Source organism: Pinus tabuliformis, chromosome 1_1 (genome assembly GCF_031772625.1).
Source record: "Pinus tabuliformis cultivar Carrire ecotype Pingquan chromosome 1_1, CPIR1, whole genome shotgun sequence".
In the NCBI taxonomy this organism is placed as follows: Eukaryota; Viridiplantae; Streptophyta; class Pinopsida; order Pinales; family Pinaceae; genus Pinus; species Pinus tabuliformis.
The window spans coordinates 827531830-827549517 of NC_142297.1; the positions used below are offsets into that span (position 1 = coordinate 827531830).

A 17688-nucleotide genomic window follows, 5' to 3' on the forward strand; every position below is an offset into this window, starting at 1 on the left:
ATAATGGAAACGAATTTGTTCCTCTTCCTCCATTGCTTTTTCTTTTTCCGATACTTGTAGTGATCACGTGTTTACCATCATACTTATATGCCCGTAATGTAGGACGCCTGAGTTTGCCCCCCAACTACTTTTAACCTGTTGTTGTCAATACACCCATTCTTTATGTTGGACATCATGTAATCTTTGCATCTTCCGGTTTCTTGTGAAGATGAGTACAGAGACTGCTATTTATATAACGGTCTTCTTTTGCTTTTATTTTCAGGTGCCTTTTGTGTTCTTGTTTCTTGGCCTTGAATTGCAGCAATGGCTATGTCCTTGTTAAAACCCCTTTTACTCATGAAGGCACCCTGGAAATTTTTCCTCGGCATGCTGCATCGTTTTCTCTTCTTCGCTTTCTCATCCTCGTCTTCAGCTTTGTCCTATCCTTTCAGGCCTTCGTAGGTGAAGCGAGGCTCAATTATGTGCAGGTAGGCGAGGGGTTCCTTCAGTTTGTTGATCTGTTCCACCATGTAGAGCTCGAGGGCCACAAGGTTTGAATTTGTGGGGCCATGTGGTCTATGATGGGGGAAAGCCTTATTGTTGTCCTACCTCCACCTATTTCTGTAGTCACGACTTCCAGGATTTCGAGGTCAAATCGGCATCTATTTTCAATGGAGCCTCCATATTCGTCTGTTCGGTCATTGATTCCGTCTTTCAGAAACTGGTCTATTAGGTATCCATGAGCCGAGTGGATTTCTACTCCGTCGAACCCTGCACAGCAAATAATCAAACACTTCTGTAAAATGGTTGTAGCATAAATCTTGAACTCAGATTTGAGGTCCATTGAAAATTTCATGCAATCCTTTCCCGAGGTTTACACTTCAATTATTCCAAGATGGCTATGGAATTGATGATAAAAGTTCAACTAATTAGCACAGACTCAATTTCATTTGGATGGGAAAGATATATGCCTTTTGTGTTCTTGTTTCTTGGCCTCCATATTTATTCATCGGATTCTGCGTGTCCCCTGCATTGAGTGCTATTGCCCAGAACCTCTCCTGATCTTCTTCTAAATTTCATCTCATTTCTATTTCGATTATAAATTTATATGGTTGGTTAGGTGTAGCTTGAAATTAGTTTCCATAACCCTGTTTTGATTACATGAGAACTGAACAGAGGAATTCAATATGCCACCTCCTTTAAATTTGATCTCATTTCTGTTTCAAATGGTGGATTGGTTAGGTCTAGCTTCAACTTAGTTTTCGTAAGTCTGTTTTGTTTACATTGGAACTAAACAAATGAATTCACTATGGCATATATTCGGTATGCAGCATGGTTTTTACTATACAAAACTAATCTACATTACCGTCTTCTTTAACCTTCCCCCTTCAGTTCATGTGGTTCACTGAAATAACATGGTGTATCATGATAGATTTAAATATAAATATGAAGCTCAATACCATATAATATCACGGGTTATGTTGTTTTTACATTCTTCTGTTTAATAATTTGTGTATAGAAACAACCTTTCATTTCTATTTCAATTGTAATTTATATGGTTGGTTAGGTGTAGCTTGAAATTAGTTTCCATAACCCTGTTTTGTTTACATTAGAACTGAATACAGGAATTCAATATGCCACCTCCTTTAAATCTGATCTCTTTTCTGTTTCAAATGGAAGATTCGTTAGGTCTAGCTTCAACTTAGTTTTCGTAAATCTGTTTTGTTTACATTGGCATTGAACAAATGAATTCAATATGGCATATATTCAGTATGCAACATGATTTCTACTGTACAAAACTGATCTACATTATCGTCTTCTTTAACCTTCCCCCTTCAGTTCATATGGTTCACTGAAATGACCTGGTGTATCATGATAAATTTAAATATAAATATGAAGCTCAATACCATATAGTATCAGAGGGCATGTTGTTTTTACATTCTTCTATTTAATAATTTGTTTATAGCAACAACCTTAGAAATTGATTGGTTGTCTGTAAAAGAGTCCAGCCTTGTTTCTGTCATATGCAGGGTTTAGGGTTTAATATCTGCTTTATGTTGTTTTACATTCTTCCATTTAAGAATTTGTTTGTCGTAGCGACCTGTTAGAATGTGATTGGTTGACTGTAAAGGGAGTCAAGCGTTGTCTCTTTAATAGGCAGGGTTTAAGGTTTAAGGTTTGGTTTATGTTGTTTTTACATTTTTCTAAGAGTTTGTTAATAGCAGTGGCCTGTTAGGAGTTGATTGGCTGACCACAGAAAGAGTCTAGTGTTGCTTTTTTAACTGGGAAGTTTTAGGGTTTAGAATTTTATTTTCTTCTCGTTTTTAGAATTATTTACTCATCATGTTATATGATAGAGGAAAACAATGAGGAGCTAGAAGACCATCATGTTGGATGTTGGAAATGGTGTGCATAACATTGGCTAGCACTTGCATCTTCTTATTCATTTACACAACTTGTTTCCCTCCAAATTGGTACATATGTTTTGCCCTTCAATATGTTAGCTCTGTAATATTGCTGGCTAGTTTGTGGTGTAATGCATGGCATGAATACAAGTATGATGAAACAAAAAATAATATGATGCTCAACGATCATATGATGGCCCTTTGGTTGTTTTGGTTGTTACATTATTCTCCCGAAACATTCTTTAATGTTATTCTTTCTTTTAAATGTGTTTTGATAGTTCGGTACCTCAGACTGCAACTTTTACCATCGTTACCATAGTAAATCCTATGATTCTATAAACAAGAATTTATCCTTCATTGAATGAACATAGTGCTTAGCCATATCCACAAGAATAAAGCAAGCTGGAAAGCATTCTGCAAAACATAAGTTAACCATTAAGCAATTGGTATTCCCATAAATCCTCGGTGAATAGGATTTAGAAACACAATTTGTTAATTGAAATTTAGAATGCAAATCATTTTGATCCCTGGAAAAGAGTGAAATGGATCAAGAAAAGGATAAGTTGAGGGCGATTAAACCAAAACAGCGTATTTTTTGGCTGCATAGTTGGGGTTCCTTTAACTACAACATGCCTCCCTTGAATTTCTAAGGCCAACTCTGTTATTATAACTTGTAGCTTTGTTCCAACCAACAAAATTATCTGTATATTTTGGAGATAAAATGACATAAAACCCAAAGAATTCAATCAAAAAAATTGTCATGATTATTAACTCCCATTATCAATAATTCAGTGTCATATTAGTCCAAGATTTTTGTGCACTTACAACTAAGGGAACTAAAGAGAGCCAAAAGAATGAATACCACCTTGCTCACAGAAATAAATCCAACCAAAAAGAGGATGTTAGCTTAAACAACAACAGAAACTCCTTTTAAGAATATGCAGATTGAAGTCATTGGAAGCAGAGATAGAGTGTTGAAGACTTACCATACACATTGAGAAGCAAAAAGATTACAACAAAATCCCACAATGGAGGACTGTAGATAACCCTTCTTAACCCTTCTTAGTTCCTCTTTTCTTGTTGCCCTTATTCATCTTACTAACAAGGATGACATTTTGCTCCTCAATACCTGCAATAGTATCCAGTATTGTCTCCTTCTAGTTGAAGTCATTCCATAGCCTGCTAAAAATGGGAAGTTTTTTATGGCCAAATGTCATAGCCAAAAAGTTCCCAAAAACAACAAAACCTATTTAATGCAATGGGCATTGGGTACTAGCTCTTTACCCTTCACCTACTAATTTTCATCTTCAATGATTCTTTATATGTCACAATGCTTCTCGAATTTATGCCTTACGGCGTTTCGTTTGCAACATCTAGTGCAAATGCTAGTTATGAATCTTTTTTTGTCATGTTTTGATGGTTGTGTGGGACCAGTACTATAACAACTAATGGTCCCTACACAAAAATAGAAGTCTCTCCCCTATTTCATAGTAGGAGGATGGAGTCTTTGATGCCGCATAAGATGAATGAGGAGCATCATGACAAATACATGGAGAAGGCTTTAGAGAGAAAATGGGCATGAGTGAGGTACGATATTGCAAAGAATGAATGTGACTAGGGAAGACTTGAATATAATGAATGAGTGTGGTCACCAAAGAAGTGGTAGAGAAGAAAACTATAAATTAGAAAAATTATATATGGGAAACTCTTTAAATTATAATTGAAAAGGAGAAAGAACCAGACACCATTGTGTGAGAGGAAAATAACCACAAAGTTGGTGACCTACATTAGTGTTGTGGTGAGCAAAGGTTCTATGATACCACAAAGACCCCGACATAAAAATATTAGAGTTGACAACTTTGTAAAACAAATGAGCATGACAAAGTAATCACCAAGTAACAAGCAAAAAACCTGAAGTCTAATTTCCCTTCTCTAATACCATGTCACACCAACATGAATAATTCCGCAAGATTTTTTTATTAATGTGCAATCAAATTTATATAATCAAATGACTCTTCATCTCATTATCCGATATCTAAGAATAAACTGATCTTTATATTCTCCTAATTATTTAGAAAAAGTAAAATCCAAAAAATTATGTCCAAAGCAATCGAGCAAAAAACCTGAAGTCTAATTTCCCTTCTCTAATACCATGTCACACCAACATGAATAATTCAGCAAGATTTTTTTTATTAATGTACAATCAAATGACTCTTCATCTCATTATCCAATATCTAAGAGTAGACTGTATTCTCCTAATTATTTAGGAAAAGTAAAATCAAAAAATCATGTCCAACATTATTGATTGGTATCATGAAAACAGAACATCACGCCAGGGGAATTAGGTGCTGTTGTAACGTTAAATATGGCACTGACCACACAGCATTGGATACAGTGTGCGAGAATTAAGCATAAATCCAATATTAAACATGGCATTGGATATGTGCTTCCAATGTCTACCCTGAATGGCTAGGTCTAACTCAATTGTGTCACTTTGGCACATTGGAGTCGTCTATCGCTTGATTTCTTATTACTCCACTTTTCAAAGTAACGGGAAAAAGACACGGACCTCTTCACAGGTTTCCTACAGAATTAAAAATGTCCACTAACTCTGTCCTTGCTTGATTTCTTATTACTTCACTTTTCAAAGTAACTGGGAAAAGACATCTACGAACCTCTTCACGGGTCCCCTGCATACGCTGCCAGAGTTGTCATATCTCTTTGCTATTTTTATGGAAAAGCTTTACCAAAGGTAGCATGTTCGATTCTCTGCGTGACTAAATATTCTTGTAGAAAAGTTGAATAAGTCCGGAGTGTTCTGTGTAATTTCATCTCGTTTTCTTCACTCTTTTGTTTCACTGTAAAAATATACTTTTTTGTTATTTACCATGAATAAAAAGAAGTACATGCTGTTATTTTAAAAAATTATCAGCTTGTTCGATTCTCTGCGTGACTAAATATTCTTGTAGAAAAGTTGAATAAGTCCGGAGTGTTCTGTGTAATTTCATCTCGTTTTCTTCACTCTTTTGTTTCACTGTAAAAATATACTTTTTTGTTATTTACCATGAATAAAAAGAAGTACATGCTGTTATTTTAAAAAATTATCAGCTTGCACAGCAAGCTGTAATTAAAAGTACAATCATGTGGTTGTTTTCAGAAATTTTCAGTTTATACAGCAACCTGTAAAGTTCATCAATGACCTAGCTGTATGGAGAAAACTAAAAGGGTAACTAAAAGGGTGTATGGTCAAAAGTGGCCAAAAAATTTCAATAAATCTTACAATAACAGTGTTCGAATTATGTTTTTGATGGTGGAAATGGATTCAGCACCATCAAAAGACACCCAAAATTTTCATGTTTGACAGCTATAACCTGGATTTACAAAAATCCCTACCAGATTGGTATCACAATATTGCCAAATTTTCCATCATTTTCAGAGCAAATTTGCAAGCTTATTAGACTACCGCGAACTAAAACTACAGTTACAACAAGAACAAGTCTAAAACTACAGTTACAACAAGAACAAGTTTGGAGGTGTACAGATTCTGCAAAATCTGAAGTACTGGTAAGAAAAAAAAACAGAAAATTACTAAAATTGATTGCTGTCATGCCTGTGGTACAAAAACTGAGCTATTGATTCATCAAAATCTTCAATAAGGATTTGAAGAATTGTGAGTCGGAGAGGCAGGGGCCTGTTACTGTTGTGCTGAATAATTGAACCTATTTTCTCTGGGAACTGATTTGAAAAGATGTAAATAAAAATGCAGAGGGATCCAAGTTAGAACATGAGATCCAAAGGAAAGAGGTGAGTAGCTTAGACTTAGCCACCAACAAACTCTTCCAGGAGGATAGTGCCATGGTTCAAGGGCTCTTCCAGGAGGATAGTGCCAAGGTTCAAAGGCAAGGCGCTTTTTGATAACCCGTCAGCTGTTTTGTTAAATTCCCTGTAAATGTACTGAAACTTTATCTTCAGGAAGTTGTTTTTTGTTTCAGTAGTTCTGTCCTTCGAAGCATCCAAGCCTAGTATCTCCAACTAGGCTTCACTTGCCAACCAGTCTATAAGCAAATTTAGTTATACCTCTGGATCCAAATACCATTTCCTTTATTGCCGTTAAACGAATCACAAACATCCATTGGAAAGCTATGAAAAAACCTTGAAATAAATCACAGCCATCCACCTAAAAGTTAACATCTGTCCACCCTAAGTTCAAGTCGGAAATTTACTTTGATTTAGAATTTTAAATATTTGCATCAATCTTGGATTATAATTTAAAAACATAGGCTACCAATACAACTCAAAAGGATATAGCAAATGTTAAAATGAAAATGTACTCTTGACACGTCTTTTTTACACATGGTGAGAAATTTGATCTTAATAACTTCAAATTGCATAGATGGAGAATAAAGAAACAACCCTAAATAACATGGGAACAATTTTTTTTTATATTTATTTTATGAACCTTTTTGAAGAATACAGTATTGATATTATTATTAATTTCTACCTAAATTGCATAAACTGCAGATTTCATAAATTCCAGATTTCAGAAAATTTTATTAACAAAAGCTAAGTCCACTGTTTCGATTCACTACCGCGAATTAAATTTTCAAAATATTCTCAAATCTACAAGAGAGCTAGACTCAAATCCAGATTTTCATAATATTCAAAATCTGCAATGAATGTGTTTCAGCTGTCTCTGCCTCCTCTGCTGTAGAATGGCACTTATTTAAAAATCAAGTACTTTATTAAGAACATATAAAGATAATCAATGTGTACTCTCGAGCAGGATGAAAAAAAGCCATTTCTGCATTTCGCAGCGACCACTGGTTGCCACTATGACTATGACTATTATTTTATCACAACCTCCAAGCTGTGTCAAAATTAATTTAAAAAATTTCTGCAAAACACCTTCAATGAAACGTTCCCCAGGTATCAAACTGCAGCAGCCCTTCAATGTTTAAACTGTAGTGGATTCCAAAGGAATTCGGAAGATATCAGAAGCAAAAAGACTAGGTGGATTCCAAAGGAATTAGGAAGATCAATAGCAAAGAGACTGATTGATGCTCTGTACAAATGTTCAATTCCCAAAGGAACTTGGAAGCATCTTCAAATTGTTGAACGAGCAAGGGATGTGTTGAGACTTTGGCCCAATTTCTTATTATGCCATTTGTTGAGAAATATTATATTCCTCTGGGAAGTAGGGGAGATCTCCAAATGGGTAAGACAGGTTTGATGCTTTAAAGATTTGTCATATTCCTAGGCCTTTTCAAACTTTTGCTCGGCGATGCGTTGGAGATTTTTAATTTCCCGAAGGAATTTGGGAACGTCTCCAAGCTGCAGAAGTTAGAAGCATCTCCAAAGTTTTGCACTGCCGGAGATCGGAGTGTTGGAGATTTGTTAAATTTCCCATGGAATCTGGAAGATTTTGCAAACCTCTGCCCTGGCCGATTTGTAGATTTGTGACCTTCCCAGCGGAATTTGGGAGAATCTGCATTTTGTAGTCTTTCAGCTTCAGATATTTCAAGCAGGCTAGATAACAAAATTCTTTTGGTAAAGTCCCTAGATTCGTCTCCTCTGCAACAAGCTTTTCCAACTGCTTCAGCTGCCGTAATGAATTTGGAAACTTTAAAAGTGGAGCACTAACATTTAATTCCCGCAGCTGCATAGGTACCTGCAATGTCCACGTTTCGATCATAAGAAAGATAAAAATATACAAAGATTCCCATCTTTAAATTGCTGCCTCTACATCTTACCGATTGTGGTTGCCACAATTCTTTCAATTCGCTTCCGTTCACTTCTAAAACTCTTAAATCGCCCACTGGAAGCGAGGGAGGCAGGGAAGAAAAAGGACACTTGTTCCAGCTGAGCCATATAAGGTTTGGACACCGCAACCACGTCAATATGCTTTCTACAAAATCGCCTTCAGCTTCAAGAAGTTGTAATTTATTGATCCCCAACAACCTATCACTGGAACGTCTTTCTGAGCTGAACAGTGGATCGTTGCAAGTATCTGTAAGGGTTGACCGAGGAGCCATTCTAATTCCACGCACTTGTGGTGGTACCTGTTTGTTAATTAAAAACAATGAAGAATTATAATATAGGATGCCACGGATTTCTTTGAACAAAAACCCTGAATGTTTTGACACAAATAGAAATGTTAGTATGACTGAAGCACTTACAGGATATGATTGTTCCAAAAGATCATTAATGTTCTGCGTCGTCGCACCCCAAAGACGACGCGGGTTCGATTCTTGAGCAATACTTTTTCCTAAATCGCGGAGGTGATCATGCATCCTTATCTGATTTTCACTGCCAACTTCCACGAGACACTTATTCTGTAGATTTCGAAATCCTACCAGCCCTTTCCAGCCTGATCCACCCCATATTCTTATCCATTTATCCCTGTCTTCTCCCATGGAAAAACATGCAATATCTAAAAATATTTGTTGCTCCTCGCGATTGAGAGAGTCATAACTTATTTTAAGGCTCAATGCTATCTCCTCAGGTAGTTCGTGAAGTCCACCCAATTGCTCTTCCCAGTATGGTTTGTCTTGTCCACAGACCAGAGCCCCAAATACTTTCAATGACAAGGGCAAGCCACAGCTTGCAGCGACAAACCCATTTACAAGTTTTTCAAATCCTTCAGGCGGATGTGCCTCGAAAAAGGCATGATTGCAGAAAAGCTCTTTGGAGTCTGAACTATTAAGGGGGCTGAGCCTATAAATGGAAGTTTCTGAGATTCTTGCATTTGTAAGAGCACGCCAGTTACGAGACGTCACTAAAATCAAACTCTTAGGGTCAAGGACACGCCTTAGAATTGGCAAAAAGGCATCCAGTTGATCCACCTCACCTACATCATCTAATACGATGAGGGCATGACAATATGACAGAGTCCTTTCAAGTAGACCTTTACCTTCTGCGCAGCTAGCAATATTGACATCTTTGAATGTCAAGTCTTTAATGAGCTTACTCTGCAAAAAATTGAGCTTTCCTCTCGCTGAATGTTCCCTCACATCAAATAAAAAAGAGGATCGATTGTAAACTGATATATTCCTGTTGAAGAATTCTGTGGCCAGGGTAGTTTTCCCCAGCCCCCCTAGACCAAAAATCGCTACAACCTTGACCTCGGGGCTCTCATTCTCCTCCTTCCATGACACTATCCCTTCAAGATCTTGTATTTTTGTTTCCAAACCAGTTGGATATTTGGCCACATCCAACGGTGGTTTTGGAATTATTTTCAGCACACTTTGCACCACTTTATCCAAGAGCTCCTCTTCGTCGCTGAATATTAATTAGGAGAGTAAGATCATTAGTTTAAAAAGCCTACCTAATTAGTTGCAGTCATTTACGTATCAACCAATCCAAGAAATTAGCAGTAGAGTTTGAGCTGATAGTAGGAGATACTCACCCATTAAACTCCTCCAACTCCAAGCCGCTTAAACTGGCAGCATGAGAAAGAGCGTCTCTCCACTTCTGAATTATCTGGCAGTCGTATCGCTGTTTCTCTTCATGATTGCGCAGGCATTTTGCATACGTTCCATCTTTTGCATCTTTGCCCGTCCACCTGAGCTCAGAAGGCTTGACGTTATAAAACACTGGAATAATTTTAGCCCCTGAGTTTTTCATGAGCACAAGCTCTTCGAGGCACCAATATGATTCCGCATAATTTGGAGAAAAGATAGCGATATGAACCGAAGCGACTTTTATAGCGGCTTTTATCTGGGAAAGAATCTCATGTCCAACCTGCATCTCCGGCTTGTCAAGAAAGGCTTGCAATCCATAGGAATGAAGACTGCGGTAGAGACGTGTGGCGAAGGTTTTTTTGACATCAGAGCCACGATGGTTGATGAACACATCGTAGCTCTGACAATAATAAGAAGTCGAGGGAGAGGGAGAGGAGGAGGACGACGAAGAAGCAGAGACATTGTGAAGAGGGACCGTGACGGAGAAGGAAGAAGTAGAAGCATCGTGGAGGAGGGCCGTTAAGGAAGAAGCAGAAGCATCGTGAAGAGGGATGAATGAAGGAGAACAGAGCGTGGAGGAAGAAGAAGAAGCGGCACAAGCATCGTGAATAGGGATGAATGAAGGAGAACAGAGCGCGGAGGAAGAGGCGGGAGCACTGTGAGCAGGGAGCGTGGAGGAAGGAGAAGAAGAAGCAGCAGAAGCATCGAGAAAAGGGACGAATGGCAGGCAATTTTTTAGGCAAGTCGTTAGGTTTCCCATTGGATGAACCTAAAGAAAGGAAGGATAAGAATAACAATAAGAAGATTATGTTTGCAGGCAGAATTAGGGTATGTTTGCAGGCAGAATTAGGGTAGAGATGGGTGGACAAATCTTTCTTCAGGGCAAAGCCAAGATCGTGGTACTAAGTCGTAGACGCAGAACAGGCGGCGGAAGAACCCCTGGAGCATCTGCAGTCAGGATTGGAATTTGGATGGAAAAAAATCAGAATAAGATTCTGCAGTAGAAAACAGAATAGGATTTATGCGCAGGGAATCATCGCGATAAAATGGCCTACCCACAGCTTAAAGCATGATGTTAGAATGTCAAGACTATGTATCAGCTTGACCCTTCCTAACTGAGGTTGCCACATTATGAGTTAAAAATAATGTGGTCCCGAGAGAGCTGACCATGACACCCAACCACACGACTGTCCAAATGAGTTAAACTGTACGGGTCTTACATCAAGCTGTAAATGCTCAGTTAAATGAATAATCTAGTTTCTTTCATAAAATGGAATGCTCTTCGCCTTAGCATATACCCGTTTAGCGGTGACAGAAGCCAAATGGCACAAAAGCGCGTTGTGAATCGTGCTTGATGTGGTCTGTTTGATTTTTTTAATAAGCACCGTTGGTGGGGCACTCCGCGTTTTGACAGTGCTGTGATGTGACGCCACTATAGGGGATAATGGTTGGAGTTAGAAATGAAATGAACTGAACGTCCACTGGATTAGATATTACATATGGTTTCCAATATATCCATGCCATATGTTATTTAAATTTTTTAATGGAGCCTTACACAGTAAAATTCGGGTTTTAGGTAAAATGCCTAACTTTATAATTTTTAAAGTAATTGGGTATAAATAAAATAGTGGGTGAGTAAAATGTATAGTTAAGAATATAATTTTAGATACACAGTTAAAAACAAAAATGCGTTTGAGCATATAAGAGTTTAAAAAAGAGATTAAGAAAGTGGGTGAGCAAAATTTATAATTAAAAATATAACTTTAGATACAAAGTTAAAAACAAAAATGCATTTGAGCATATAAGAGTTTAAAAAGGAGATGAAGAAAATGGCTATAGTGATTTTTTTTTTTAAAGTGAATGGGTATAAATAAAATCTTGGGTGAGCATAATTTATAATTAAGAATATAAATTCAGATACAAAGTTTAAAATAAAGGTAGATTTGAGAGCTTAAAAAGGGGATTACAAAATGGATAGAGTTAAAAAATAAAATAAAAAATTAATATTAAATTTTTTTTATTTACCAAAAAATTATTAGCTATAGACAATGAACTTTGTATTTGCATTAGTAAACGATTATAACATTGCAACAAATTTTTGTCAATTATAAGGAAAAGTTGTGTTTTTTTATATATATATATAGGAATGTTGTAATTATAAGGAAAAGTTGTATTTTTCTATACATTTTATTTATTTATACTATATAGGAATGTTGTAATGTTTATGAAATTCATTCATTTATATTTATGAATAACATAAGATTATCACCATTTTTTTTTTTCAGTTGTTCTCATTGAATGCAATCTGGCGAATATGAAATAAAGATACAACAAGTCAGCGCCCTGCAACCTCTTTTTCCGCCATCAACAACCTTAGACAACCAAATAGCAAGCTTCATTTCCTCGACAAAATGCAACACACCACAACTCGGAAGCAAGCTTCATTTCCTAAATTGCAACAGACCAGGACCTGCAACACCTGTAAATTTTCGCTAACAATCCGCTTGGAATGTTGGGATGTTTGGATCCTACGATGTTTGTTTCAAAATTTGCTTGATCAAATCTGCTCGGGCTAGTTGTAGTTAGTTTCATTGGTGGAATTATTTACAAACATCTACACTAATAGTAAAGAGGGAACTCCCGCCCGGGTTGCAGGGTATTGAAATGTATCCAACTTATCACTGGTTGCATTAATCAGTTTCTCATTGTAGTGGTGCTGCTCACTGGTTGCATTAATCAGCTTCTCATTGTAGTGGTGCAGCAACAGCCCCGAAAGATGAACTTAGATGTAGATCCTATCTCACAAAGCTTAACTCGAGTTAAAAGAGTCATACCATGAACACAGTACCAGTCCTGAATGTTGACAAAGCTCAGGCATTATGGACTTCAATAACTTAAAAAATTACTGATTAAACCAACAACAATTTTAGTAAACAAATAAATCCAAGAAATCTGCACTTCTTAGATTTAATTTACACCGAACATGGAGGCTAAATGTCAAATATAATTTAGGTAAATAATTTTTACAGTGATTGAGTTAATTGGTTTTTATTTTTACTCCAAGCAAATATTAGAATGGTTTTTTACCAAAAAAAAATTGTGATAAATTCCACCTAATTGCCAGCCCAACCTATTCATGAGCCCAGCGAAAAGGTAAAAAGAATTGGGGATTTCTATTGGCAAAGAATAGTACCATGAACAGAGCACCTGAATGTTGAAAAATTTGTGGCCCTTCTATCAAGACCGTGACATCCATCCATATTTATTTTGAAATATTTTGTTCCCGATAAGAACACAAATCTTTGCAGCGGTGTGATTTTATTTTCAGGGATTTATTTATTTACTATTATTTTTTTTATAGGAAAGATAATTCAACGTTGAAAGTTTATAAAATATTTACATATATAAAATGAAGAGTTTAGTCATTGTGGTTAACTCAATTTGACATAAATATATGATTTTATATTTTATATTTTTTTAATATGGAAAATGAAAAGTAAAATGAAGAGTTTAGTAGTTGTGGTTAACTCAATTTTACATAAATATATGATTTTATATTTTATATTTTTTTAATATGGAAAATGAAAAATTTAATGGTTATTGTTAATTAAATTTGAAATAAAATTAGCTGGGGACTTTTTGTTTATTATTATGAAATGTTTAATATTTAAGAATAATTAATTTAGAAATAAAATTAGAAAGGCATCTGGAATTTTTTGTATTTATAAGGAGCTTAAGTTGTATTTATAAGGAGCTTAAGTAGTATAAAATGAATTATGTTCTTTCTTTGGGGTTGTTTCATAGGATGAGAATCCAGGGATTTGAAAAACTAATAATAATTAAAAATTAAATTAATATATTAATATTATATTTCAAAATGTGTTTATTTTTTATTACTTTTAAAAATTTAGATAGTGAAACCTATCTTGTTGGGAGGATTTATAGATATAATGTAAGGAAATTATTTGTTAATAATCAAATTTGTGTATAAAAATTGTCATTGTTGAATTAGAATTTAGGTGATTATGATAAAATTATTGTTAGGCATGTATTATAAATAAATAAATATACATATTAATTATAAAATATATATTAATTATAAAGAATGATCTATAATATAAAGTATATATATTATTTTATTTATTTTTTATTTGTATAATAACTAGCAATTGTCCCAAAAGGTACAAAGAGAGGCCGATAGGATTATTAATTTGGAATTGTAAAATTTAGTAGCAAATATTGCAGAGGGAAATCCCATGATATTATAGAATGAAATCCCATCCTATTACAAGTAAAACTGAGAAATTTCATATACCACAATACAAGTAAAACTGAAACCAATCTTGTAGAGTGAAATCCCATCATATTACAAAATGAAATCTCATTATATAGGATTTATTAGGGTCATTACAGAGAAAATTAACATAAGTGGAGAGCTGATTCAGAAGGTATGACATGGACTCTGTAGAGTGAATCCCCTAATCTTGTAGAGTGAATCCCATCATATTACAGAATGAAATAGAAGTCTAAAGGATTTATCAGAGACATTACAAAGAACGCTATCACAGTGGAGAGCTGCTTCACAAGGCAGGACATGGATTCTGCTTATTCACCACAGAAACTCTTGTTGTTGAAGATGAGAAGCAGCACAAAAGTAAGTCATTCCACAACTACTACAAACTTACAACAATATTAACATCCTGCAAATATTCTCATCTATGAGGAGCTTTGGGGGCCTATAGATTACAAGAGAATAGCAAAAATTCTTCACTAAACATGTTAGTAGCGTACTGATCATCTTGGCGGTTGGAGACAGAACTGGTGTTGAAGCTCTCTTTCCTCACAAACCCAGTAGGGGCTTTCTTGTCATAATTCTGAGTACAAAATTTGACTGTCATTTTCTGCATCTTTCTATTTATATACATTGTTTGAACTCCTGTACAAAATTTCCCACAGAAGAGAAACAAAAGATATTACAATCATATTGTAAGAGAAACAAAAGATATTACAATCATATTGTAAGAGAAATGATCTGGCTACTAACAAATGAAAATCAACATGAAATGATGATTCAAGCACTACAAAGCTAAATCCTAGTTTTCAAAATACATTCTGTATTAACTACATGTGGGCATCAGACTGTCCTTGTACAGTGACTTAAGCTATTTGGCTAGCAAGAAATGAAAAGAATTCAAAACAAAGATGTTATTCCTAATCAAGTTTGACACAAGAATAGATATGCATATTAAGGGACACAGCCACCTTTAAAGGAAAAGAAACAAATAATACTAAGATCCCCCGATATATATATATATAACAATAGTGTGGAGTTATTTCAACGAGGCTTGTCAAGGTAATCCCAGCTATTGTGGATCATGAGGCATTACTTTAAGAGACAATTACGAGATCAGTTTCAAAGCAGAGCTGTAGGAGATGGATCAAACAACAGAGCAGAACTTTATGCTTTTTGGTAGATTCTGAAAATAGCAATAGAGAAAGGTTTAAATTGTCTACAGGTGATAAGAGATTCCAAACACATTGCAGAGAGGTCAAATGGAAATTTCAATCAGGAAAATTTGCAGCTGGCCCATCATTGGACGGAATCAGAGAAGCAAGGAAAAATTCCATGTCATTATCTTTTCAGCATGTCTGCAAGGGATAAATATGAAGGCTGATATATTGTTCAAGTAAGCACTGAGGATGCAGAACAAATGGATGGAGATGATTGAATACCCCATCTAGACCTTCTCATTCAATCTATTTCTAATCAAGCTATTATAGTAATGACCTTTTGGATGGTTGTTTTGGAAGCAGTGTCAAACATCAAACTTACCCTAAAATTATTATAACTGTTTACATGCTTTCCAGGACTTTAATTGCATACCATAGTTACACATAAAAGCCACGACATTAATCACATAATAGTTTGAAATAGTTCAGCATGCCTTCATAACATTGGAGATATTCCAACTGTGTTCATATTTGTCACTAATCCTGGATGACTTTAATTACAGTTCTCAGACCCTCTCCTTTAAGCATGTGATCAAATGCCTTGTTGATGTCAGCAAAAGAAACCTTGTCTGTAACAAATTTATCCAGTTCAAGCTCCTGCAAATTTAACAATCAAGGAAGGAAAGATTAAAACCGTAATTATAACTCTAATTAGATATGATAAGCATAGATTGCTCCTATCATGGTACGGACAAAAAAAAAACAACTGGGAAATATGACCACATAGTATTATCTACAATTATGGTTTGAATAAGCTGTTACAACTATGTTATGAAGTCTTACCCCATTCAAATACATCTCTACAAGGCCTGGCAAATCAATACGAGGCTTATAATTTCCAAAGAAGGTTCCTTTCAACGTTTTCTCGCTCAGAAAGTTTACAGTATTCGTTTTAAAGACTGCGTCTGAACGAGGGACCCCTGTTAAAACGGCTACACCCCAACCCTGCAAAAACAGAACTCTGATATCAAACATATGCATTGCCTGCATTTTCTTAATTAAATCGAAGCAATCAGTTTAAACTTTAAAGCTACAGCTTAGAATTGAAATGATTGATGTATCTTAAACCAAAGGAAACCAAGAGCTAGTACATCATGGCAGCATTCCAAAGCTTGAACCATGGCCTCAATACTCCCTGTGCATTCGATGCTGCAGTCCACCCCTCCATCAGTGTTTTCCGCAATTACCTGTAAACATTTTTTATAAGTGTTTGGAAATTAAGAGTCTACACTGCTTTGAATGGATGGTGAATGAGTGCACTCCATGCGAAAACTTAAAATCTCCCCCACCTAAGTACTAAAGTACCACACTAGTCAAAAGCAACCAATACTCTGATCTGGGAGAGAGTTTGATGATCATTTTGGGCAGCTCAACGTACCTGCTGAATAGGTTTTTCGTACTCTTTAGGGTTTATAAATTTCGTTACTCCAAATTGTTTTGCTGAGAAAGGAAAGATTACAAGAAAGGGTTAAAAAGGCAATTCTACAAGTCAACATATCAACATATGTACACAGATTTTCCAATAATGGAAGTGGGAAATATACAATTATTTCGTTCATATCTCTCATTATTGAAATCGATTCCAATTATTCGAGCAGCTCCTGCAATTCTTGCACCTTCACAAGCCTGCGTAGTTAAACTCAGGTCAGAAGGCTAACATATAATTAAACTCTACCCTCATCATATTGGTCCCAATGAAAATGCAGGTAGGGGAAGTGAACAGAATAGTCCCTAGAAAAAGGTTTGAGGACTTTAAAACTGCAACATATACTAATATGCATACAGTGGAACATAAAGAGGGCACTTGTTATTAGTACTTACAGCAAGCCCAACAGCCCCCAGGCCAAATACTGCTACTATCGAACCCTTCTTGGGTTTGCCTGCGTTCAAAGTAGCACCCATCCCTGATTCCACAACAGAGAAGAATTTTACACAACAATTCCAGTCAAAGAAACCATTATGAATGATTTTATAATTATTAACAGTACAGCGAGCAAAAGTCCTCGCAATTGACATGCCCACTTTGTAAAACACTATACATTGTCAACGAGGTCAATTATTTCATTTCTTCAGTCAAACTTAATATATTATCATCTCAAAATTACTTATAAAATCTTCTACAATTCAGGAAAGTAGTTTTTGCATAAATGGCAGGCTGCATCCAGACTTGGAGTCGCTCTGCATTGAGTAAATTATGTTTTGATAGGAGATCCAAGGGCAATATAGGCCTTGCGGGGCAGGGGGCGTTTAGAGATGAGCATGGTAACATTCCAGGGAGGTTAGACAAGTTTAAAATAATCAATATTTAATTTAGAAAACACTTGAAAGTAAGT

General features: G+C 35.7%; 3 protein-coding genes across 3 annotated transcripts; all 3 read right to left on the bottom strand.

The window, feature by feature from the left end:
* Positions 1–7070: 7070 nt before the first annotated feature.
* On the bottom strand, positions 7071–10904 carry LOC149216662 (disease resistance protein Roq1-like). The gene is made up of 4 exons (XM_089391253.1): positions 9790–10904; positions 8561–9662; positions 8135–8443; positions 7071–8052 (listed from the first exon to the last, which is right to left on the bottom strand). Exons 1-4 carry the CDS (start codon positions 10602–10604, stop codon positions 7681–7683), a joined length of 2598 nt encoding a protein of 865 aa, XP_089247379.1. The 5' UTR covers positions 10605–10904; the 3' UTR covers positions 7071–7680.
* A 4864-nt stretch (positions 10905–15768) lies between these two features.
* Positions 15769–16791, bottom strand: LOC149216663 (alcohol dehydrogenase-like). Its single transcript, XM_089392819.1, has 4 exons — positions 16734–16791; positions 16447–16542; positions 16139–16300; positions 15769–15952 (listed from the first exon to the last, which is right to left on the bottom strand). Exons 2-4 carry the CDS (start codon positions 16474–16476, stop codon positions 15833–15835), a joined length of 312 nt encoding a protein of 103 aa, XP_089248945.1. The 5' UTR covers positions 16477–16542; positions 16734–16791; the 3' UTR covers positions 15769–15832.
* Positions 16539–17543, bottom strand: LOC149216664 (alcohol dehydrogenase class-P-like). Its single transcript, XM_089392818.1, has 2 exons — positions 17177–17543; positions 16539–16981 (listed from the first exon to the last, which is right to left on the bottom strand). The coding sequence occupies exons 1-2, from the start codon at positions 17369–17371 to the stop codon at positions 16853–16855; spliced, it is 324 nt and encodes a 107-aa protein (XP_089248944.1). The 5' UTR covers positions 17372–17543; the 3' UTR covers positions 16539–16852.
* Between the last annotated feature and the right edge of the window lie 145 nt (positions 17544–17688).

What these genes read in the sequence shown, in the direction of transcription:
- LOC149216662 (XM_089391253.1), bottom strand. Translation starts at nt 10,604, where the DNA reads ATGGGAAACCTAACGACTTGCCTAAAAAATTGCCTGCCATTCGTCCCT. An exon ending in TTTTGGAACAATCATATCCT is followed by an intron (nt 8,444 to 8,560) that starts GTAAGTGCTTCA and finishes ATTAACAAACAG; the next exon opens with GTACCACCACAAGTGCGTGG. An exon ending in AATTGTGGCAACCACAATCG is followed by an intron (nt 8,053 to 8,134) that starts GTAAGATGTAGA and finishes TGGACATTGCAG; the next exon opens with GTACCTATGCAGCTGCGGGA.
- LOC149216664 (XM_089392818.1), bottom strand. Translation starts at nt 17,371, where the DNA reads ATGTCAATTGCGAGGACTTTTGCTCGCTGTACTGTTAATAATTATAAA. An exon ending in TGGGGGCTGTTGGGCTTGCT is followed by an intron (nt 16,982 to 17,176) that starts GTAAGTACTAAT and finishes TTAACTACGCAG; the next exon opens with GCTTGTGAAGGTGCAAGAAT.
- LOC149216663 (XM_089392819.1), bottom strand. Translation starts at nt 16,476, where the DNA reads ATGGTTCAAGCTTTGGAATGCTGCCATGAT. An exon ending in CTTTGGAATGCTGCCATGAT is followed by an intron (nt 16,301 to 16,446) that starts GTACTAGCTCTT and finishes CTGTTTTTGCAG; the next exon opens with GGTTGGGGTGTAGCCGTTTT. An exon ending in TAGAGATGTATTTGAATGGG is followed by an intron (nt 15,953 to 16,138) that starts GTAAGACTTCAT and finishes TTAAATTTGCAG; the next exon opens with GAGCTTGAACTGGATAAATT.